This window comes from Barbatula barbatula (genome assembly GCF_947034865.1).
Source record: "Barbatula barbatula genome assembly, chromosome: 10".
Lineage (NCBI taxonomy): Eukaryota > Metazoa > Chordata > Actinopteri > Cypriniformes > Nemacheilidae > Barbatula > Barbatula barbatula.
The window spans coordinates 11,196,791-11,221,614 of NC_136773.1; the positions used below are offsets into that span (position 1 = coordinate 11,196,791).

A 24,824-nucleotide genomic window follows, 5' to 3' on the forward strand; every position below is an offset into this window, starting at 1 on the left:
TCTAGAACGTTCTCTCCATAAACCACATTGAAAACTAATTGTCTTACCTGAACTTGTTGCAATGCATTCTGGGAATTGCAGTGAAGAATTTGTGTGATGTTGCCTATAGAACAAAGTTCTTTTAATTTTTTCTACTCATTTATCGAACATCATGACTTCGATGATAAATGATTGCACTTCTTGTCATTTATTTCATTAGTTGTAAACTCATTTAAGGGTAAACTGTTTTCTACCAAGGCAGTTCACCATGTAGTTATAACTTATTCATTCACATGGAATCTTATGTATTTCCTTACATTAAATTACATTGACAAGCTTACTGTATGTTAATTCACAAGGCTTGCTTTTCTTTTGTTAATTCATCATGTTTTGGTTGTTTTACAGTATGACAGATTAAACCTGATTAAAGTAAGCATTTCATGTTGTTCTACATCTGACTCCTGAACTAATACTTTGTCAAGTGTTAGTTCATAAGTGTTAGTGCCCCCAAACAATACCTCCAAGCCCTTCCCCAGCTGCCTCTCCTTCTCTCTTTGTAGACACATGACCTGTTTCACATCTCTAAAATTAGATCAGATTAGCCCACATCCAATCCTAAAACGTTGGCAGAATTGATCAATGTGTGTGTTAGGGGGTGTTCAGTATGTGAGCTCTAGACACACAAATACACACAATGGGGTCTGTTTTTTTTTGAGCCTTCATCACCTGACACACCTTTCCTGTCATTTCATCTGTCCATATTAAACTAGGCCAGTATACAAATAGACACATTATGTGTCATTAGGTTAAAAAATGCAGCATCGGTTTGTCCACTTTTATGTGATTCTCCCATTTTATCCAATGCAGATGTTTTTGGATAAAATGTTCATCTTTTTATAAGGGCATATAGTCATGGACTTAAGATACATGATAAATGCAATTAGTTTTACTTTTTCCTGTCGAAACGGGACATTTGGGATGAGACATATCAACGGATTTGTCCTTATTTAATCAGTTAAATAGCTAAAAGCTTTATAGTTTACATTACAGTCCAACCAAACCCTAATCTACACTCTAAAAAGTTTAACTGTGATTCTATGTGAAACAATTTCCACCAAAAAAATTTGTTTAGTTTCGCGATCAAGAGGTTTGTGTTTGGCTAGTGTCTAATAATATAACTATTTATATTTTGTTTAAGTTAATATTAATTTGTATTATTATCTTACTGTATAATCATTTTATTAAATAAACAATTTGTTAAATTTGTTGTATGTTCATTTTATTAAATAAACAAATTTGTTGACTGGGTCCTGTAGTTTTGACGCATTTAAATAAACCGTGTGGTACATTTACATCTAGCGGTTAAGCTTTGTTTCGCAGTCTAAATTCAAAATATTGGCGAGTAGTTTAGCCAAGTAATGTATTTTTTTCGGTTCCCTATCAAAAGCTACTCTCGATGCTGCGTTTCAAACGCTATGGGAGAACAGTCTTTGTTCGACCAGTTGTGAAGCGTGTGTGTCAAACAGGGCAATTTTTTTTGGCTTTAAATAACCTCGGCAGGTGACGTGGCTAATTACTCCAGCACCTTCAGGTTATAAACGCCTTCAGGTTTCTTTGTCTTCAAGGGCCGCTTTGTGTGTGCATTGGTGTCTTGCGTTTGTGCAAAATATAGAGGACCAAGCATCCCTTGTCTCTGCGGGGTTGAAGAGCACCGCCTCGGGGCGTTCCTGTTATGATGCGAATGCGCTTGACGAGCTACTCGGAGCGGTGACAAATGTGGACGACCATCTCAAGCTCGACTGGCCGCAAAATCTAGAGGCGACCCCTACAGGCTCAAAGCTAGACAGCAGATATCTGGCTTGTGGCCGAGGGCCCCAACGTCCGGGTGCACGGGGAGATCTGCACGGCGAGTTGTCCCGTTCGTGGAAAAAGCCCCATTCCTCTCGTGTGTTTGTGCCATTGAAGTCGATTTATTCGAACATCGTTGGCGTGAGACCGCGGGGTACACGATAATGCCCCGGGTGGAAGAGACACTGGCTAGCTATCTCTCCCCTGGAACATCATCGTTCCTGAAAAAGCCCTCTCTCCCCACCAAGCCTTGTAGAGTTACATCTTCGCTCATGTGGGGAAGGCTTTTCAGGCAGCGGGTCAGGCTGGTGCTGCCCTGCACACCATTCCATTTTTTTTCAGGCATACCAGGCTGACCTGCTGGATAATGTTAACACAGGTGGGATGATTGATGAGGTGCCATTTTTGTCCCCTGATATTTGTGTGCCCGGGACTGTGCCCCCAGGGAGGTGTGCGTAAAATTTCCAAGAGAAATTAGAGGCTCCTCTCCGGCACCCTCACAGGGCAGCTTTGCAATCTCCACCACTTCCAGCATTTCGGGATTAGTGGTCTAAAAAAAGCAAAATTTTCGGTCGTCTCCTGCCACGAATCAGGACGCTGAATGTCTGGCATCCCCCAAACTAGACAAGGTGTCGACATTGATACCCCTTTCAGAGAAACTGGCAGCGTGGAAGCTACTTCAAGGTATCTCTCCATGGGTAGAACCGACTGTAGCCAAAGGCTTTCACATAAAGATCTTGCCACAACACAGAAGATTCCTGAGGTTCGCTTTCGGGGGCGAAGCTTACCAGTATCGGGTTATTTCATTCGGCCTAGCCTTGTCACCCTGCACATACCCAATCCCTCACGGGTTGGAGTCCGGTCTTAAATGGCCGTCCAGCCCAAGGAATCTGGAGATGTCATCTTCTCGATTGGCACATAATTTGCCTCAGAATGATGGCTGTATTTCTGACCCTGAAATACTTCTTCCACGATTTACGAGGCAACCATGTCCTAGTGCGGGTGGACAACACATCAGTAGTCTCGTACATAAATCACCAGGGTGGGCTGCGGTTGCGCCACCTGAACAAATTGGGGGAAAATTGAGAGAAAATTCCTATCCATCAGAGCGATTCACATCCCGGGGCATATGAATTAGGGAGCAGACTTGCTGTCAAGACAAGCTATGATGAACGGGGAATGGAAACTCCACCCCAAGATAGTCAGACAAATCTGGGAAAGATTTTACGAAGCATAGGTTGACCTCTTTGCTACGCAGGAGACAGCACAATGCCCCCTCTACTTCTCTCTGAGTTATCCAGCTCCCCTGGGTCTGTACCCATACGTGCGTCTTTACGCATATTCTCCTATAGCTCTGCTCCCGGGAGTCCTGGCAAAGGTCTGTCAACAGGGGTCTCGCCTCTTATTGATAGCTCCCCGTTGGCCAACTAGAATCTGGTTTTCGAACCTACTATCCCTCCTCAACGACACGCTATGGGCGATCGGCGTCAGGAAGGTTCTCCTGTCTGAAGCACAAGGGGCGATACTTCACGCTCGTCCAGTGCTTTGGAATCTCCATCCCTGGTCCCTGAAGGTGCTGGGCATCCACCCGAGATTATTCTAAGTACTAGGGCTCCCTCCACTAGAAGGAGCTACCCCCTTAAATGGAGCGTTATTTGACAGTTGGTGCACTGCCAGAGTCACTGCCAGATTGTTTCAGTGTCGGAGTGCTTCCTTCTAGACAGACTGTGCCATCATGGGACTTAGCAATAGTGCTCGAGGGTCTGGTTAGTGCGCCTATTGAACCTATGGAGTCAGCACCTATCAGGCTTCTGACCATTAAAATGTTTTTTCTAATGGCAATCACCTCTCTGAAGAGAATTGGGGACACTCTCGACCTCGCCGTCCTGTTTAATGTTTGCCCCTGGGATGGTCTAAGCTATTTTGCATCCTCACCCGAGTTATCTGCCTAAAGTTCCATTCTGATGGTTTTTGAGGCCTTCAGCCCTCCGCCGTTCACGACGTCGGAGCAGGAAAGATTACACCTACTGTGCGCTTCGGACTTACATCCTCAACATTACATCCTCAAACGTCTTTTTATGTTGCTATTTTGATTCACCCTGGTGTGAATTTGTCTTATTCCCAATAAATTACTGCCCTAAAGCTCTCATTTAACCGTGTTTGTTTGAATGTATTTGTGGAAAGGTCAGACGATGTATATGTGTGTTATTATCCTGTCAGGGGAAATGTCATTCTATCAGACCTCGCCAGCTGCCACATGTCTTGGCCAAAGCTCACAGTCTGTAAATAAACACATCGGCTGTACGCACTTAATGATTTGCTTGGTCACTCTTTTACGCTTCCTAATAGTTTCCCTCTCCTTCTCTTTCAGAAAAGCCAGAGCTGGTACAATGTAAGTCACAGTTTCTTTATTGGTAATATACATACTTGCATAGTGCATGTGTTTTTATGTGTGTTTTTTTAAATATATATATTAGATATTCTAATGTATTATAGTTATACAGTGCTTAACAAATTTATAGGACCACTGCCCAATGTAAGGTTTGTGCCACAACTTGTAGTCACATATTTCTAATGCTTAAATATAGTTATTGTTGTCTCACATGCTGTTTTGCAAGAAAGGACTTTATAAATGTTTTATTCAGATGGCCAATTACAGTATTTGCTGTCCTTAATAAAAAGGATGTTATAATGGGTTCATGCTTGACTTCTTATGAAGAAAAGTTGAATCTGCCGGCTCAAATTTGAATGTAAAAACGTAAATAAAGATCTAGTTGTTTAAGTTTGTTATCTGCTTAATTAATGTTAATTAATGATTAAATTGTAGTACAACTTTTTGACTGATTTCTGAAATCATTTTACCATAGCAGGTGGTCTAATAACTGTAAGCACTGCACAGTATTCGTATGTGTGTTTGTGTGCATCAGATATTTTGTATTTTAATGTTCCTGGTGAACCTGGTGAACTATTATTTTGTGTTATTACACGGCTCGTTGGAATGCTTGATTCTGATTGGCCAGTCGCGACATTTGCAGGTTTGTTATTCCCATATACCAACCCCTCAAAACTAATAACACACGGAAAAACGGATGCAGCAAATCATTTTCACAGGTTTTTTGACAAATTAAATATAAATATGTCTTTTAATAACATATTGTATAATGTATGACATTACATATGCAAATGATTAAACCAAATTCCCTGTTCGTGACACGTGAATGTCGTTTCTTACCATAAAACCCAAAGTAAACGGCTTTTCCTCATGGAAGGTCTGCAATCGGTACAAATGTGCTTATAAAATATTTTACATTCGCATGTCATGTCCAGGTTTTTTTTCATGTGCCAAGTAGCCGCGTAATAAGCGTGATAATGTGAAAACAGCCCGCTGTAATCGCGAAATAAGCCCCTTCAGTGTGATACAAGTCTATAAGGGCTTATTTCGGCGATAACAACCGGCTGGCCGTACATTATCCCTTACTAAATCAGATCTGTGTTACTATGACACTTTCAGCTTTAAAATCGTATCTAACCCTTGAGTCTTATCTACATCTTGTTGTCAGTTTCCTCATTTTCACATCTCTGCAACAACATGATAGATCACAGTTAACTGTCTCTTGCACGGTGTCAGACATTTACACATCTTAGTTTTGTACTACTCTATGATTAATACAATCAAAGAAACACAAAGTCACTTTCTGTACAGTACATGTTCTCAAGATGTTGTGTTTTAGAGCGCAACAGATGGTAATTTCAAAATGTGTTTAGCCACAAGAGGGGGTAGTTTTCCTTCAGATTCTCGGTTGTTTATTCCACAGTATTTTCCCTTAATGTAACCCTTTTTTTGTGGTTCTATTTGTCTGCTTCGTCTCTATCACTCTTTGCCTCTTTAGCATGAGAGACAGCACATCCTCAGAGTAAGCATGATTTTACAGCCCTCAACTCCTCCTGTCTCCTTACTAAAAATGTCTCTCACAAAACTCCTTTCCGTACTAAAGTGCAGTACAAAAATGATGTCTGAAATGAGCCTTTGAGGCTTCTGTAGTGTTGGCGATGGCTTCATGTATGTGCTAAACAAATAGTGGAATCATAACACTTTCATTATAGACCCCATGAAATCATAAAAACGCTGTTCACTTTCCTGTGTTGTTATAATGTACTAGCATGGAGGCCAAAATAATTTACCTACGGGTGTAAGATAAGTCATCAATTATTTAACATTTATGTTTGATTTAGTTGGGTCATTTTAAGAAAATCCCTATCAAATTAACATTAAATTAACTAAACAATAATGTTGATACTCAATAATGTTGATAGTGTTCGAGCTTACATAATGTGGTCTTTAATAATTTGCACCGAATATTCCAATGGAAATCTTTGATATATCTATGAACTATTATTATTTCTCGTCTCCAAAAATGTCTTAAAACGTCCCTTAAATTTGAGAGATATGATTTTATTTATTTCATGGGGTAATGAATTCTCACCAGCTAGTTCTTATGATCAATTATGAAGTTACCCAGTGAACTTTATTCACTGCACTAATTTGAATGCATGACATGAATACCTGCATGGCAGCATTAGAGATTCAATAACACAGTCTCAATAGTGCGATGGGGTGTCTGACTCTGAACCATCCCAGATATTGGGCTGGAAATCAGGATTGACAAGTTTCTTTATATTGTCATGAATTCTTGACCATTGCAGTGAATGGTGACTGGCCAGTTGTGCTGCGTTAGGGTTTATAATGCTGCAAAGACTTATGGGTATTCCTCACAGAAGCTCATTGCACTTGAATGGATTTTGAAGGTTAACTGAATGAAGATCCAAAACCCTGAATGAAGCTATGATCACTTGTTTTTTTATGCACAAACAACATTAGGGCTTGCGCCATGTTTAGTATTAACTATAGACGATTTCATCGGACACCTGCGCCTGGCCCAAAGTGTGTTTGGTTACAATATAATAACTTATTTTTATGTTTAATTTAATATTTATATTCATTAATAATAATATTTTGTGCATATCAATTCAATTAAAACTACTTAACAGTTAATGATATTTTTGTGGAGGTCTACCAGAAGTTAAGTTTGGGCCACGTCACGTATGTTTACGCTGCAGGGTTGTAGTTCTTAAATATACAGTACTGCAAAAATCAGCTCTACTTCCGTTTCGTACACATTTTAACTTTGGATTGTGATACAGTAAGTCATGACCATGTCGTCATTATGTTAAGGAAATGAATCCTGATATTCTTTATATCCTGGGGGAATCAATTCTTCATGTGCATTACACTTGTAAATGAGCATATTTTATTTGGGTTTGGTTTTTGTTTGTCATTCATATAAATAAATATAATGGTGCGATAATGGTAATGATTAAATGACTGGTACAGTACTATATTAAAAGACTTTTGATTGTCACCTGATAAAAAACTGAGTCATAGATCAACAGAAAATGACCAGCAGAATTCTCAGACTGTATTTCTTCAAAATCTATTAGTAGTTTTTAGAAATAATATATAATCCAGATAACACAGAAGATAAAGAGAATAAAGAGATAAAGGAGGAAATGATGAAGACAGAGGAGCTAGCCTTGTGCGTCTATATTCACATAGTTATTTAAAACCATGGAAGAAATGTCAGTTAATTCTGACAATGAACAATCTGACAATCATGAAAGAATTTAATTAAATATTTTCTTCTTGGATGTCAAAAGGATAAAAAGCAACATGTGTGTGAGAGAGAGAGCGGGGGGGAGCGAGAGAGAGACAGAGATGCCATTATTGGAGTTGTCACACCCCTTTGTCTTGGTACCAGCCACAGGCAGCGCACAATATTTACTCAATTTGTTAATATGTAACTGCCTTTACATACTCATCCTTACAGATAAACACACACAGATACATTCTCCAGCATAGCAGACCGTCATCCAGAGAGCTTCATATCACCTCAGGTTCTGATCTGTTCTGTTCAAAAATTACTGATCAAGACCTTGATTTCGATTTGGCATATGCGACTATTGAGATTCATTTCCATACCTTCACAGAAGCAACAATCTATATCTCCTTGGTTTACGGATGATCTGTATGTACATATCGGGTGAGAGAATACTTCTTGGCGCTTGCGAAAGCAGAATTCCTTCTCAGGCTCAGGACTGCTGTGGATCAGATGTCACGCTTTGGGTTATCTTTAGGTTCACGACAACACAAATAAGAGAGAACCGAGCCTGGTTTTGTGTGATTCGAACGAAGCGTTAGAAACCGAAGGGATCCAGTTGATATCAATGGGACATTTTTGACACTTTTATCCTGAATATCTTATGTATTTGATGTAGATGATCTCACCTCTCGAAAATCCTTCGACACGTTTGAAGACCAGCAACCAATAAGCAGAAGAAGAGCTGACAATTCATTTGGAAGTGACTACTGTTTGAAAAAGCCTGCATAAAAGAAACATAAGTGAAGTGTTTATAGTCGAAGAACCAAAATTGAATATTTCACGCCACAAACACTTTCCCCACAGACTGGAACAACCGGCAGCATAATACACTATCTGTCTGTCGAGGTTACTAAAGGGCACTTGCGTGTGAGCCTGTTTTTATGAAGCAGACTGGAATCATGTGACGCTAGTCAGAAGAAACCAATACTCACACACAGAAGATCTGCGATAGCCTACAGACAACCACAAACCCACCGGAGGAGTGTCTGGATTTGAGATCAGTGTCTGTTCACACAATTGATGTTAATCTTGAGGAATCTCACAACCTGAAGTTTCATTGATGAACTTATTGATCCTCGATCGAGACAGCGGCTGTGGTGAGGACAGAAACACAAACATGGATTTGTCTCTTAGCTCTCGGGAGGAATGGGAGACCCTCTTGGAGCTGGAGGAGGCTTTGGCCGGGTGGTTGATTCAGGGTTCAGACTGGAATCAAGACTGGCTATGGGGTTCAAGAGCAAACCCTTACCAGGATGAGGAAATACCAGCTGTGAGTCAGGAATCTTGTGAAATACATAGAAATACATATTAGTTCAAGATCTTTTTTACAGTCGTGTTTTAATTATCTGTTTTATTTTGGGGCTTTTTTATAGCTTTTTCTAATCATTTCTACAAGTTTTTAACACTTTGCATTGTACAAATTCATAAGAACTAGCTACATAGTCACAAGCTGGGAACCGAAAATCGTTCTGACAAAAAGACAGTGTCCAAGGGCGAAAAAGATAGTGAATGTCGTTGGGTTTTTGTGTCATTGAGGTGTGTGTTTGTTCTTCAGTAGGAGTCTAGCATGTGTCTTTAAATGAAAAGCGATGTTAGATGAGTCGGCTGGCTTCAGCTGTGCAATGGGAATGGACTCATCATGGATCAACTCAGGCTGCTGCATGGCAAAGCTAAACCAGCGTTTGACTCGCATGGACAAATGAAAAAAGTGAATGTTTGTTGAGTTTGGATGTTTGGCTATGCTGCTGTTTCTTACCTATTGATTCATTTGTTTTGTAGGTACTCAGTCCAACTTATAAGCAACGCAACGAAGACTTCAGGAAGCTCTTTAAGCAGTTGCCAGACACAGAACGTCTTATCGTGGGTATGAAATCTCAATTACAATGTACGAGTATTGGAAGAAAGAGCATTGTAGACGTAAGAATGTAGTGTATATTTGTTCAAACGGATAGCACAAGCACATTTCTAAGTAAAACTTGACACCTGTATGGACTTAAAAGGAAACTGACTTCATACAGCCACTTAAAGGGACACTCAAAAATGAGAATTGTGTCATGAATTACTCACTTCTAGTTGTTCCAGACATGTATACATTTCTTTGTTCGGTTGAACACAAAGAGAGATATTTCAGAGTAAGGTTTGCAACCAACACTTCTGAAACACCATTGACTGCCATAGTAGGAAAATAATGTTAGTAATTTTTTGGTTCTGATGAACACAAAAGAAGATATTTTGAGGAATGTAGGAAAACAAACAGTTCTGGGGCACTTTTGACCATTTACATTTGTCCTACTATGACAGTCAATGGTGCTTCAGAACTGAAGAAATGAAAAGTTAGTAATGACATTTCTGATGTTTTCTTATTATACTTATAAAAAACATTTTACAATTATTTTCAGTGTTTCAGAATTAAATGTTTCTAGGGGTGTTTTTAGATTAAATTATCATTTTTGTTTCATTCTGTAAACTACTAACAATATTTCTCGCAAATGTCAAATAAAAATGTGTCAAAATCAAAATCAAGATCAAAATTAGAGAGAAGACACTCTTGTATTTTTTTAGACCTCAAATGCTGCAAAATAAATCATATTCACTTTTAAGCAACACAACAGTAATATCTCTACATGTATTTAGAAAAAGTTCCAACATGTATTTCTTTATGAGATAAGCTGGATTTTTATCACAGTTTTCATGTGCCTTGTCATGCTGTCAGTCTTGCACATTGCTGTTGGATGACTTTGTCACTCCTCAGATATGATTGTGTTGAATCCAACAAAGACTGGACTGGAATGACCACAATACACCTAGTAATGCTGAACACTGAAAATGTGTATTGTATTTATTTTTTTCCTGTTGTGTCAACACTGAGTCTATAAAGTGAGACCCTTGACCTCTGGAACTCTGTTGTGTATATGTAGAGATAGAGACGTCAACAGCGTTACTTGTTTTGCATTGTGATTTGCTTGTTTGTCTTGAACGAGTGACTGGTGGATTTGGAATGACATCTGTTGACCTTGTCCTCTTGCTGGCAGACTACTCGTGCGCTCTTCAGCGGGATATCCTCCTGCAGGGCCGTCTCTACCTCTCCGAAAACTGGATCTGTTTTTACAGCAACATCTTTCGCTGGGAGACGCTGGTATGTTTTATTAAATTTTGCTTTGTAGTATTTATATATTACATTTTTTCAGAAGGATGTACAGTCTGTTATTTTGTGTGTTGACTGGGAATCAAACCCATCGTGGTGGTGCTACAGTATATCAGTTGAGCTTTTTGACATTAAGAAGCGGGTTGTGTTTTGTTGACGGTGTGTACATGTGTGCAGCTCACAGTGCGGCTGAAAGACATCTGCTCCATGACGAAAGAGAAAACGGCGCGTCTCATTCCTAATGCCATTCAGGTGTGCACAGACACTGAGAAGGTGAGAGACCTCAGACACCACAGACAGCCTCCATTAAACAACACCTGTTACCTGTTCTCTTTTTTTCCTCTTCAGCACTTTTTCACATCGTTCGGTGCGAGGGACAGAACGTACATGATGATGTTCAGACTCTGGCAGAATGCACTGCTGGATAAGGTATCAGTGGTTTGTAATGGATATCACTACATTTGATCATGCATCCTTTAATGTTCACGGAGCAAGTTATTTCAAATGATCTTATCACTAATTGTAAGCCCACCCATGTGATCAGTGGACTATAAATCATATTAAATGACATCAGATGTGCCGTTTTTGAGTTGGCTCTAATCTAAGTATTAAAGTGATAGTTCACCTAAAAATGACATTTCTGTCATTATTTTCTCACCCTCAGATGATTCCAAGCCTGTATAAATGTCTTTGTTCTGTTAGACACAAAGGAAGATATTCGGTGGAATGCCAGTAACCAAACCGACCTCATCCCTCATTGACTTTCCCTACTATGGCAGTAAATGGGGGATGAGATCTGTTTGCTTACTGGCATTCTTCCCAATATTTTCTTTTGTGCTTAGCAGAAGAAAGACATTTATACAGATTTGGAACAAACTGGGGTGAGTAAATGACGACAGATTTTCATTTTTGGGTGAACTATCCCTTTTTTGGCAGACGTTTTTATCCAAAGCATGTGGGGTATAGATTTTTCAGTTCATGCTCTTTGTTCTGTCTGTCCGAAGCCACTCTGCCCTAAAGAACTCTGGCACTTTGTACATCAATGCTATGGCAATGAGCTGGGACTCACCAGTGATGATGAAGACTACGTCCCCCCCGATGATGATTTCAACACCATGGGGTGAGACACTCTGGACACATACAGTACATATATGCATTCATTGTGAATAAGCTCCTATACCCTTACATTGTGTGTGTGTGTGTGTGTTTGATTTAGGTATTGTGAGGAGATCCCAGCCGAAGAGAACGAGGTCAGCAATGATAACTCATCTAAGAGCAGCGGTGAGAACAAACTGGACAACAGTTCTCCTCTTGCACACAAGAGATCCATCACCCACTCCACCATCACCTCCACCACACCTCCTAGCAGCACTGACTCACCACTGTCTGTGAGTATACAAAACAGTACATTCATACATACTTCACAATACACTATATCATTGAGCAGCAGATTTTTTAAAGTGCACCCCTGTTGGCCGCAGTTTGACATTGGAGCCGAGGAGTACACGGACTGCCTACCTGACAGCGATCTGCTGCCTCTTCCTCTGCTGGACGAGGAGGGGAACTCTGAGCCGGCTAGCCCTCTGGCTCCAGCGCCCTCGCCCTCCCTCGACTTCAATGACAATGAGGATATTCCCACCGACCTCAGTGATTCTTCTGTGACTGATGAAGGTTCTGTCAAATACACAGTCATATGTTTTTATTATATCTCGGAGTGATCAAATTGATAAAAGATGACATTTTAATGATAAGGAAAATCTACACATTGTGTAAAGCAGTGGTTCTCAAACTTTCCAAGTAAAGATATATAATCTTAAACTTGAATTGAAAATAATGTAATTAAATCAATGACATATTTAGCTATACAATGCTGAAATAGCATAAACTGTATGCTAAATCATAAAATGCCACATAATCTGGATCCATTTTCGGTCCCCACGACCACCGGTATGAGAAACACTGCTGTAGAGAAATGTGTCAAATGAATACGCTTTATTTAGGAGCACATTTATACATTATCAAATCATATAAAATGTTTTTCAATAGACTGAAATCAATATCAATTTGTTTGTAATTTAGTTATTAAATACATGTAAATAGTCAGAAACAACATCATCGGGACATGAAGTCTCAATGTGTCATACACATTTGATTGGGCACAATTTGACAGCTTACACATAATGTAAACCTGTTTATTATCTTACTTTATTACTGTAAAAAAAAATATATGTTTGTATGTGTACTCTTTAGATGAAATTCAAGCATTCCACGAAGATCTGAATGGCCGTCAGTACATTAATGAAGTGTATAAGTTCAGTGTTGATAAACTGTATGATATTCTCTTCACTGAGTCGCAGTTCATGACTGACTTTATGGAACAGAGGAGATTCACAGGTGAGAGACACTTTCAAAACCAGTTATATTATTTATTTGTTATTAGCTATAGATAATATAATAAATAAAGACTGCAATAATAATCCATTTTCAATGTTAAAAACAATGGCTGTCAAACGATTAATCGCGATTAAACACATCCAGAATAAAAGTTTTGAGCCGAACTGAGCCGAAGTGAAGTGAGCTGTACTGAGCCAAGTTGTACTAAATCTGATGGTAACATGCAGTGGAAAAGCGCCACGAAATGCCTCCCTCGACTCCATCTTCCAAGCCGTTTTCCCCAGGACTTTCCCTCCAATCCTACCTAACCACACGGAGGAGCTTCAAAGCTTTCCACCACTCCTACAGCCTGCCATTCTCTAACTTTTCCCTGCTCAGAAGCCCAGTCCTCTTCTCTGAGGCCAAAGTAGTGCCTGCTTCACTAAAGCCTTATCTTCTTTCCTTGGCTCAAAGCTGGGCCAGCACCTCGCCAACTGAAGCCAGCCACTTTTGGGGATATGTTGCTCCGGCTGCTGTCCCGCACCAATTGCATCTTTTTCTGTCCGGGTTCGGGCACACACTACTCTCCCCGGTCAAGGGGCGGTTGCTCTGAGTTCGGGGAGAGCCCTAGCTCCGTGACAGCATGCCAAATATGCATACTATCCATCCCACTTTATTATCGAAACATGAAGTACTGATGAAATAGAAAAAAGCTCATTTTAATAAAAAGTTAAGTAAACATGTATCCAATGAAGAAATAGGGTATAATTATAGCTATAATTAATACGGTGGGTCGTGCGATGTAAAATATATACATTTCCATCCACAGATGTTGTGTTTCACCCCTGGAAGAGGGAGGAGGCAGGTGACCAGACGAGGGAGATCATGTACACCATCTCCCTGTCCAACCCACTTGCCCCTAAAACAGCTACTGTCACTGAAACTCAGGTGAGATCATTATTTATTATTTTAGATCTTTCATTTGTATGGCTTTATTGACAGGATGCTAGAGAGGATGACAGTAAACTTGTGGGAGAAAGGGGGGGACAGGAGTTGGCACTTGAACATGGGTATCCCTGAGCTTCCATGCTAAAAGAAAAAAATATAGAAATCCAGTATATAACATCACGGACATTATAATGATTTCCATTAAAATACGATTATGAACTATTAGCTTTTTCCATTAAAACCATAAAAAAAATCCTTTGGCAATGCTATTTGTACATTATTTCAATAGGATTCATCGGCCAGATAACACCTCACCAATAGAATCCATGGCATGCCCGTTTACACCATTAACCTCATATGAATGTAAAACGCTTTGGGTGTACAGCAATATTAATGCCTCATTCATTCATTTTAGTTTCCATTTAAACCAGTACCAATAAATGTATGTTGAAAATGCAATTTCTCTCTAATTTAGACTCTGTATAAGGCCAGTCAGGAGAGCGAGTGTTACATTATCGATGCAGAGGTCATTACTCACGACGTGCCGTATCATGACTACTTCTACACCATGAACCGCTACATGCTAACACGCGTGGCAAAGAACAAGTGTCGGCTGAGGTAATGAGGAACAAGACGATACCATCCTTCAGCTTCTGTGCTTTTATTCGATTCACAAGTATGTTACACGAGTGTTAATGGACTGTGATTTGATTCATCTGGTCTTCAGGATTTCAACAGAACTTAGATACAGAAAACAACCTTGGAGTTTGGTGAAGAGTTTCATTGAGAAGAACTTTTGGAGCGGGCTGAATGAGAACTTTAAAAGCCTCGGTAGGACATCATCTGAACATCTTAAGTTTGGCTCCACCCATAACCACTTTAAGCCGTTACATTTTAACACTGATGTTGGGCCACACCCATATATAATGTACTCTTTTGAAAAATTAAATACCACTTCACATAAAAATGCTTTGCTTTGTCAGAGCTGGAGTTGGCAAAGATGGAGGATGCTCAAATAGAGTCCCAAAGGCCGTCTCCTAAAGCTAAAGCGTTGAAGAACTCCACCCTGAGGAGAAGAAAAATACCCCTTGCACACCTCCGGACGGCCCATCTAGATGAGACCCTCAGCCCTGTTACCACACCAACAGATGAAGATGTCGTCCAACGCATCAAACACGTGGCAGGTCTGTTTATGCACACATCCAAAATCTCACAGTCTGTTCCCAAGTGCAGTTTCACTGGGTTTGATTTGCATTTGCTCTACCCACAGGATCCACCCAGACAAAACACATCCCTGAGCACACGTCAGGGGGTGGAGTCTTCTGCAATCTCTCCAAACCATTACTCATCATCAGCTTTGTGTGAGTACCAAACATCTTCCTCTTTTTATTCTGTAGTAGCTAGTACTAAAACTGTTACTTAGTCTGTCACATTTTTATTTACTTAATAACATTACTTAATAGTTCAGCTAAAAATGAAAATTCTGTCATCATTTACCCTCTTGTCAAACCTGTATGACTGCAAAACACAAAAGAAGATATTTTGAAGAACGCTAGTAACCGAACCATGGTGGTACCCGTTGAATCCCATTGGTTTTGTATCCATACAAGAGAAAGTCAATTGATACTGCTGTTCTTCAAAATACCTTCTTTTCTTTTCTGCAGAAGAAAGAAAGTCATAAAGGTTTGAAATGTCAAGAGGGAGAGTTAATCAGTATTTCACAACCAGGGTACGCAGACCCCTAGTGGTCCGTGGCATAAATGGGGGTCCGTAGAATCTTTCATTCAGGGTTTGAAAGTAACACCCACCAGACGCAGTTAAAAATCAAACGAGTCGGCTCATGCAGTCAAATTAGTTGACTGGTTCATGTAAACCAAGTCAATTGAAATATAGCCTATTGCGCAGCTTCTGCGCATTTCTGACTCAAACACGCCCGTCATACGACGTCATTTCGAGCGGTCAGCAGCACAGCGAGAGAGTCGACTGCCCTGTTTGCTTTTGAATTGCTCTTGCGGTACTTTGATGTCATAAGCCAGGTGGTTCTGCGCACCGCTGCATGAAGTCAAACTAGCCTTATTTTTAAGCACAACCTTTACCATATCAATGAGCGTAGCTCTAGGCAATAAAGCGTAATGGCATTAGTTTCATCTCATCAGGGGCCTCATTTATAAAATGTTGCATAGAAACCGTACTAAATTAGATCTTACAACCATTTCTCAAAGTGCCTACGTCTACTCGGACCCTTACGTGGTGCTAAGCACTTTTCCACATCTTTGTTAGATCACTTAAGGCGAAAATACACTAAAATTTTGCACAGATTTTCAGTCTGGACTTGTTGCAGAAAGTCTGTGCCAGTCTGCAGATTTGATCAGTTAGTGTGTTTCTATCTGAAACTTTCAAAATGTCGGCAAGTGTGTGATGTCTAGTTAAAGTGTAATGCACAGCAACAGCCAAGTGAACCACATACTGTGAGGGCTGGAGTCAAAAAGCCGAGTAGGCAATTGAGTTATTACAGAAACAATTTATTGAAGTATTAATTGTTTTCGTCCCCACCACTTTTCAAAACAAAGTTACGCCACTGAAGGAATGCGTCTGGTCTGGTGCACGTCAGGGCAAGTTGGCCAACTCCTCGCATTCCTGTTAGAAGTTGAATTGTGATTAATGTGTAAACTAAAAACCATTAAATGTTCAGGTGTAATTTTAAGTTGTGCAGGTTTTTGGAGGTCCAGAGGATGGTTTGAGATACGATGGGGTCCACTACTCAAAAAAGGTTGAGAACCACTGGAGTAAATGATGACAGAATTTCATTTTTGGGCGAACTGTCACAGTGTATTTTTATGTTTTTGTTATATTTTATACTTAGCTGATTTTATTTTCTTTTGTCTTTTGCGGCTGACCTTAGGATCTGTGTAAGGTACATTCCTTTACTGAAATCAAATATTGGGCTGACAATATCCCATTCCTAACATTCCATTTTAGTAGCTTTCAGCAGTATTCTCTCTCCGTCACATCCACTTTCTGGCATTAGCTCTATTCTAAAACCCAATGAACTAGCCAGACAGCATAGTGTACATTTAGCACACAGTTATAACAGAGAAGACAATCACAGAATGCAATCTGACAAATGAGTGAAATAATCTGAGATAAACAAATGTACCGTAAATTAATGATTTAAAACCTGTAAGATTAAAATAGTTGTATGCAATTAAAAACTGACGCATATATATTTTCTTGAAAGTTTGTGATAAAGTGAGATTGTGGTGGCTTCTTAAACATTAGTAATTAAACAACATTGGCCCCCATTGACTTAAATGTATGGACACAAAACCACAGAGACTAAATATCTTCTAAGCGTTTACCCGTTCCATAGGGTGTCCCATATCACAATTTCATCAACCCATGACATCACTCAGTCACTGAATTATAGAGGTATTTTCTCTGCCCATGTTCAGTTTTGTCATGTGTTTGTTTTCTGCAGTCTCTTACTGCTGGTGTTTCTGAATATCATGCTGTTCTATAAACTCTGGATGCTGGAGTATTCTGCTCAGAGCCTCACCAGCTGGAAGGGCTTACGCTTACATGACAGGTACAACACACAATCACATATACACTGACTTTTTATCGCATGTTCTTTTTAGGCAATAATATTAAGACGTTTATTTATATTTTGTGCTCTGCTGTGTTATGTTTGTAAGGATCTGTGTGTTCATGTGTGTTTTAGCAGTAAACTACCGCAGACTCAGGTGGAATGGGCTCAGCTCCTGGAGTCCCAGCAGCGTTATCACGACGCAGAGCTGCAGAAATGGAAAGAGATCATCAAATCATCAGTACTGTTACTGGATCAGGTAGACAACACGCGCACACGCACACACAGATGTGATTTAAATATGGTCAGAATTTGTGAATGTATATATGTCTTCATACAGATGAAAGACTCCTTGCTGAGTCTTCAGAAAGGTGTGGGACTGCGGGATTACAGCTCTGATTCAGAAGAAAAGAGGAGTCGGTATAACTGACAATTACTCTCCAGGCCACCAGGGCGCGCTGTGCAATGTAGAGCCACGTATGTGAGTCTCTGTCTACAAATGTGTGTACTAGTCCACGACAGGCAAAAAACAAAGGGCCCGTATTTACGTGTATGACTATGCATACCAAACAAAAGAAACACTTGATGGCGACAAGAGAAAGAGACCATTTACTGCCACCGGCCGTTCAAAACGGACAGCCAACGGACACCTGTACCTGTGGAATTGTGGGAACGAGTGGTTTTTCTTTCAGATTCTCATTCTGAGGATGTGTTACGTGTATGCTCGGGTCAGAGGAACAAACTGAAATGGATATCTAAAAAAATGAGGAGCATGCTCTTAAAATGTATACCCCCTTTAGCGCACTCCCTTATTTTAAAGTGGTTATAATTTCATTGTTTTTTACAAAGAACAAGGAAAATAAAACATTTGTATTTTAGGGCTTGAATCTCCTGGTTTGACCTGTCATGGTAAAGCTGCAGTGTCCCTTTTTCACAGTGTATGACATTATAATATCGAGCTCAATGATGGTTTATCAGGGCTGGTTTCCTTGATAATGTCGAGCTGGAATGTTTCATGTCGCAATTCACTACAGATCAAGTTTTCTAATATTGGTATAGGCAGACCAACAATGAAAAACATTTTGGCCATAAGCGCTGATATCTGCTTCAAAATCCATGCAGAAAATGTGAAAAACTGAATGTGACGTCTTGACTGCGTTGCCTTGCTTACATTACAACACTGACGTTACCACAAACCTTTGTTTTTTGTTGAATGCACATTATTTAGTGCTGTGACAGGCCAGTAAATGTGAAAAGGGACACCGCAGACAGGAGTCGGGTGAATTTACTAAACTGTGAGATCTTCTGATTTGAAGATGTAGAAAATTCTATGAATATGTTTCAAATATACACTTTATTCAAAATGTAATATATATTTCAATAGAGAGAGATCATTGCATATATTTATTGTTAATTTATGTACATATAGGAATATTCTCAAAGCTCTAGAAAGGCTAAAGAGTTTATATTGATTAAACAACGTTTTCTTCATCCACACGCACAAGCACGTTTGACACGTGATTGTGTGCATGCGCACTCATGCGTGTGCGTATCGTAAGCATATTCACAAGTGATGTCTATTTTGGTGAATGTATGTGTACAAGTGTGTTCGTGAAAAGTTTGAAATCATTCCACTTTGTACGTCTTGTGTCTTCCTACTGGCACATGAAGCCAAACTGCCTTTTCTTCTTGCCCAGTAGCTCAGTCCAATGGGCGTCTGTTTACACATCTGCCTGGCTTCAGAAAGCTGAGCGGTCAAAATTTGGCAGATCTGTTTTGAACATCTTTAGCTCACACACGTTTCCTTCTGTGGCACCCTTTTTTCTTTTTTTTGAGTTGAGCGACGGTGCACTGCAGGAAACAGCACATGAAGTTCACTGAAAGCCCATTTCTGTCATCTGTTCAATCTAATCTAGGTAGAGCAAAGTTAGAGATGAGACGTGGTGATGATATACTGTGTTTTTTTGTTTTTCGTTTTTATAGAGCAAAAGTGCTCTAGCCTAAACCAAATATAGTATTTATAGATGGTAAAATTATTTATATATGAAATGCAATTTTTCCCATTTTATGCAGATTGGGGTCAATGTAAGAAAGATGTTAAGAGAACATTTTATGACAAAAAGCCTAATATAAGTATGTTTACTGGCACATTGCTGGTCGGACATGACATTACACTCCAGCTAAAAGATGTTGTTGCATTGATGAATGTATGTGAGAAAGTTATTTTGTCATGAATTATAAATCACTTGAGAATCAGGATCTTTAGTGTTCCTTTCTTCACTCTTCAGTGAAGCAGGTATTTCTTGCAGTTGAGCTACTGAGATACAGGTCTGACTTTTCTCTCACTGGTTGCATCTCTGTATTAAAATCTTCTCATTTTGATTTGATTTGATTTGATTCAATTTATTGTCATTACACACATACAAGTACAGTGCAACGAAATGTATCATGAAATGTTTCATTTACAAATCATAACAGTAGGATTAGTTGAAGTTTTTTTGCATTAGACTGCGTATTCTGCAACACTGTTTTGATTTTATTTCAGTGTTTAGATGATGGTGTAGATGGATTGCTTGCTAATTGTTCGGAAATGAAGAGCACTACTGTAATTTTACAAAGCAAATGAAATCACTGTTACAATCATGTTCGCTGTACTGTATGTACATGAATGCCTCATGTGAAATTATTTTTAATACATTTGTATGATGTTTCTGTGGTCCACCTATTCTTTTATTGCTGAAAAAAACTATGTATTTACAGATGGAACATGGCTCTGTGACATTGATTATTTTGTTTTTATGCAGCAAATTCTTGACATATTTGACCAAAGATTTGACCAAGTTTTGCAACTGAAAATTGTGCTGTCACGGTTAGAGATTAGGTAATCAAAATTCAGCCTCAATGCAGACAAAAGACACATTTTTTATTTTCAATGCAATGTCAGATTTCAAATGATCATTATATAAATGTAAGTCATTTCCAATGTACGCTCTTATTCCATTATTGACACTAAATCAAACAATGTTTGTGTTTTGGACAAGCTCACAAGTCAACATAATTTTGATGCTTTTTTATCTGTTCACCAACTTGTGTAGCATTGACTTGTTTTAAGATCTTTTTTCCCTAGACCAGGCCGATTTGTACATGAATCCATATGCACTTTTTGTCAATGATGAAATCTGCAGTGTACACTGACATAGGAAACAGAGCTGTGCTGTGCACAGTTTCCACGCTACCTACAACTCTGTCTAATAGAGACTCTGATTCAGTGGCTTTCTGATCTATGTTAAGTAGACAGATGACAAAACAATTATTAAAAAAAACTGAGAAAAGACCTTGTATTGCTTCTTTTATTAATTGTCGTGTACCTTTAAACCTGATATTTCTTATTATCTACAATATTTTATTTTGATCAAAAACCCATTTTGCAGACATACAGATCATTTTATTTCAGATTTTGTTAGTATATACAATAGCATATTATATATAATTTGGTTATATATACAGTGGTATGCAAAAGTTTGGGCACCCTTTAGGAAAATCACTGCATCAGTTTGTCACTTGCTGAGCTTTTGAAGCCGCAACTTCATTTCAACACACACTCACCTAAAGGATTATTAGGAACACCATACTAATACTGTGTTTAAACCCCCTTTCGCCTTCAGAACTGCCTTAATTCTACGTGGCATTGATTCAACGAGGTGCTGAAAGCATTCTTTAGAAATGTTGGCCCATATTGATAGGATAGCATCTTGCAGTTGATGGAGATTTGTGGGATGCACATCCAAGGCAAGAAGCTCCCGTTCCACCACATCCCAAAGATGCTCTATTGGGTGGAGATCTGGTGACTGTGGGGGCCATTTAAGTACAGTGAACGTCTCGGTTACGTATGTAACCTCTGTTCCCTAATGGAGGGAACGAGACGTTGTGTCGAACCGACAGATGGGGTTCTCCCTTGAGAACCTATCATCTTCTGACTATTTTGAAAAGGCCAATGAAATTGGCGAATTAAATTTGCATGCCGGGCTCCGCCCCCGGATATCGGAAGGGAGTGGTGGGAACTTTGGGCATGTAGCCGTCACGTGAGAATCACCGGGCCCGAAATTTAGGCAATCCGTGGACACGGAAAATGCTTGCAGATCCCCCACCCTCTTGATGGATGCGAGCGCCACCAGGAGAGCCGTCTTCATCGTAAGATGAGAAAGAGCGGTCTCTCCAAGGGGCTCGAAGGGAGGCCTCTGAAGGCCCGCCAGGACCACATTGAGGTCCCAAGAGGGTACGGAGCATGGACGAGGTGGGTTAAGCCTCCTCGCGCCCCTGAGGAACCTGATGATCAGGTCATGCTGCCCTAGAGGTTTTCCAGCAACTGGCTCGTGATGAGCGGCGATAGCGCTGCATACACTTTCAGTGTGGAAGGGGAGAGATTACTCTCCAACCTCTCCTGCAGGAAGGACAGCACGTGCCTGACCGAGCAATTCCGTGGGTCTTCTCTGCGAGAAGAACACCAAGACGAGAAGAGGCGCCACTTAAAGGCGTACAGCCGTCTTGTGGCAGGTGCCCTAGCCTCAGTGATGGTCTCCACCACCGCGGGGGGTAGACCACTCAGGATCTCCTCGTCCCATCCAGGAGCCAGACGTGGAGGTTCCAGAGCTCTGGTCTCAGGTACCACAACGTGCCCTTCCCCTGCGAGAGAAGGTCCTTCGTCAGGGGAACTGGCCAGGGGGGAGTTGTCGTCAGAGCATTAGCTCTGAGGACCAAGTCCGGTTGGGCCAGTAAGGCGCAACTAGTACCACTTGATGCTCCTCTTCCCTGATCTTGCACAGAACCTGTGCAATGAGGCTCACTGGGGGGAAGGCGTACTTCCACTTGTCCCGTGGCCAGCTGTGCGTTAGGGCATCCATATCGAGGGGGCCCTCGGACAGGGAATACCATAGCGGGCAATGGGTGGTGTCCAGGGAGGCAAACAGGTCCACCTGTGACCGCCCGAACTTCACCCAAATAAGCTGGACTGCACGGGGGTGGAGCCGCCACTCTCCACGGGGCGTCGACTGACGAGAGAGCGCATCGGCTGTCTGGTTCAGGTTGCCCGGTATGTAAGTGGCAGGCAGAGACTTCGTCACCTGCTGACTCCACAAAAGGAGGCGTCGGGCAAGTTGCATTAACTGCCGTGAGCGAATGCCACCCTGGTGGTTGATATACGCTACGGCAGTTGTGCTGTCTGATCGGACCAGTACGTGCTGGCCCTGCACGAGGGACCGTAGTCACTTCAGTGCAAGCAGAACAGCTAGCAACTCTAGGCAGTTGATATGCCAGCACAGGTGGGCCCCCGTCCAGCGGCCCGACACTGCGTGCCCTTTGCACACCGCACCCCAACCCTGTAGGGCGGCGTCAGTCCATTGACTTACCTGCGTGGCGATGGCGCAGCTCAACGCACTGTCGAGGTGAGAGTGCTGAGGGCTGCGCAATTTTATACTCGGTCATGTCGAGAGTATCACTACTACGGGCGAGGCATCAGTGTTGATATGATTGTGTTTGCTTAATTAGCAGTTTACATCGTTGGATTACTCTGCAGTAATTGTGGCACATTACTGCAGAGCAATCAGGGGTAAGGTGCCTTGCTCAAGGGCACTTCAGCCATGACCCGTGCTGGCTGGCACTGAGATTTGAAACGGCAACCTTCTGATCACAAGCCCAATGCTCTAACCACTAGGCCACAGCGGACCCCGAGCCGCCTGGGACGAATAGAGTGGGTTTTGAAGGGTCAGTGCCAGAGGGTCAGCCGGTGGAGCTCTCGCCACTGGTCATGTCGAGAGTATTACTACTACGGGCGAGGCATCAGAAAGTTTCTCAGTGTTTTATGAGAGACGAGTGCTCCCGTGAGAGTGGCATTGCGTGTTTTTAATTTCACAGAGGAACCTGTAGGATCTGTGGTGCGGACGGCAGATCCTGACGTCATCGCGGAGGCCACGCGCTTTGCATTTGTTGACCGCGTCAAGCACTCCATTTCAACAGCTGCCAGGCTGGACAAGGAAAAGCCCAACACTCGCTTCATCGTAGGTACGTGTTCAGAAAATACAGTATATTTGGGTGACGCTACGCTAATGCAGTGCATTCAAGTTTGCTGTACGCTTAGCGTGTAGTTAATTGAAAGTGGAATGTACCGCAGTTTGTTTTGTCATAGCCACGTTTCGCCCACCGTGTCCGGGTGCCATGGGAATCGAACTGCCGCCGGCCGTGGCCGTGAGGAAACGGGGTCTCTGTACACGCATTATGCTGACCGCTCATCATTCAGTCCGGGAGGACATCTTCAACAGTTTGGACCGCTCGCTGGATCACCGCATGCTTTACCACATCGACAGCACGGCAGGTACGTGACTGCGACATCCAGACTGTATTTTCAGGATGCGTGTGTGTCATTAAGCTGAGTGCAGCACAGGCCTTTACAGGGTAGAGCCCAATGAAGAGACACCAGACGGCATGCCGCGCGCTTGAAGGGATCCAGAGGGCATCTGTGCGTCGCCTGTGCTACGATGGAGAAACAGATTTGCGCATTGACCCACAAACAGGTGGGTGAGCCTTTCCGTGTGTGTTTGTGTTGCCGGAGGAAAATGAATAACACTTCGAGACCATTCGTTGGAATGAAGGCTTTACAACGGGCGTCTTTATCCCAATGACTTTTGGCCTACACCTAAAGTTAACAGACTTCTTTCAGGCACCCGACTGCAGACAGTGAAACTGCCAGGAGAAGACCACCCTATGTTATTTAGGTGGGAAGGATCACGCTGATCTGCACGTCCCCACCACAGCGCATAAAGACACGGATGAAGTTTCGCTGGCCGAACCGCCAGCGCCTGGCCTCCAAATAAAGAGCTTTTGCTTATATCGTGTTGTCATTCTTTTCACCACCTAACCAATGAAATCAACGGCACTTGATGTACACATTTGAAAAAGCGAACTCTCTGTTCGATGTGAAACGGGGCTTTGAGGACATCTAGTGTAACGAAAACAACGTTGCATGATATTACCAATCCTGTTTCGGAGCTACAGTATATGATCGTTTATGCTCTTTCGCAAATGCAACGCTTGGGGGGTGATGTGAAATTGTCATGAGATAACTTCTTTTTGATAAACGCGTGGCTTTTACCACAAGATGACCTCTAACACTAGAGGTCGTCATCACTTCTTCGATCGTTCCTAACAATTAATTATGAATAAAAATTAAAATTAG

At 41.3% G+C, this 24,824-nt stretch overlaps 1 protein-coding gene across 1 annotated transcript in view; it reads left to right on the forward strand.

Annotated features, from left to right (window-relative positions):
- LOC306899901 (protein Aster-B-like) overlaps window positions 1-20,911 on the forward strand; it is a 37,517-nt gene extending 16,606 nt beyond the window's left edge. The window contains exons 4-21 of the mRNA XM_079466482.1: window positions 385-408; window positions 4,199-4,219; window positions 9,324-9,408; window positions 10,577-10,680; window positions 10,867-10,962; window positions 11,038-11,118; window positions 11,694-11,809; window positions 11,906-12,077; window positions 12,171-12,360; window positions 12,940-13,083; window positions 13,892-14,010; window positions 14,486-14,628; window positions 14,738-14,841; window positions 14,994-15,194; window positions 15,281-15,371; window positions 17,489-17,596; window positions 17,732-17,855; window positions 17,937-20,911. Of these exons, the coding sequence (XP_079322608.1) occupies window positions 385-408; window positions 4,199-4,219; window positions 9,324-9,408; window positions 10,577-10,680; window positions 10,867-10,962; window positions 11,038-11,118; window positions 11,694-11,809; window positions 11,906-12,077; window positions 12,171-12,360; window positions 12,940-13,083; window positions 13,892-14,010; window positions 14,486-14,628; window positions 14,738-14,841; window positions 14,994-15,194; window positions 15,281-15,371; window positions 17,489-17,596; window positions 17,732-17,855; window positions 17,937-18,026 (2,013 nt within the window). The 3' untranslated portion in view covers window positions 18,027-20,911. The remainder of the gene's footprint in view (window positions 1-384; window positions 409-4,198; window positions 4,220-9,323; window positions 9,409-10,576; window positions 10,681-10,866; window positions 10,963-11,037; window positions 11,119-11,693; window positions 11,810-11,905; window positions 12,078-12,170; window positions 12,361-12,939; window positions 13,084-13,891; window positions 14,011-14,485; window positions 14,629-14,737; window positions 14,842-14,993; window positions 15,195-15,280; window positions 15,372-17,488; window positions 17,597-17,731; window positions 17,856-17,936) is intronic.
- The last annotated feature ends 3,913 nt before the right edge of the window (window positions 20,912-24,824 follow it).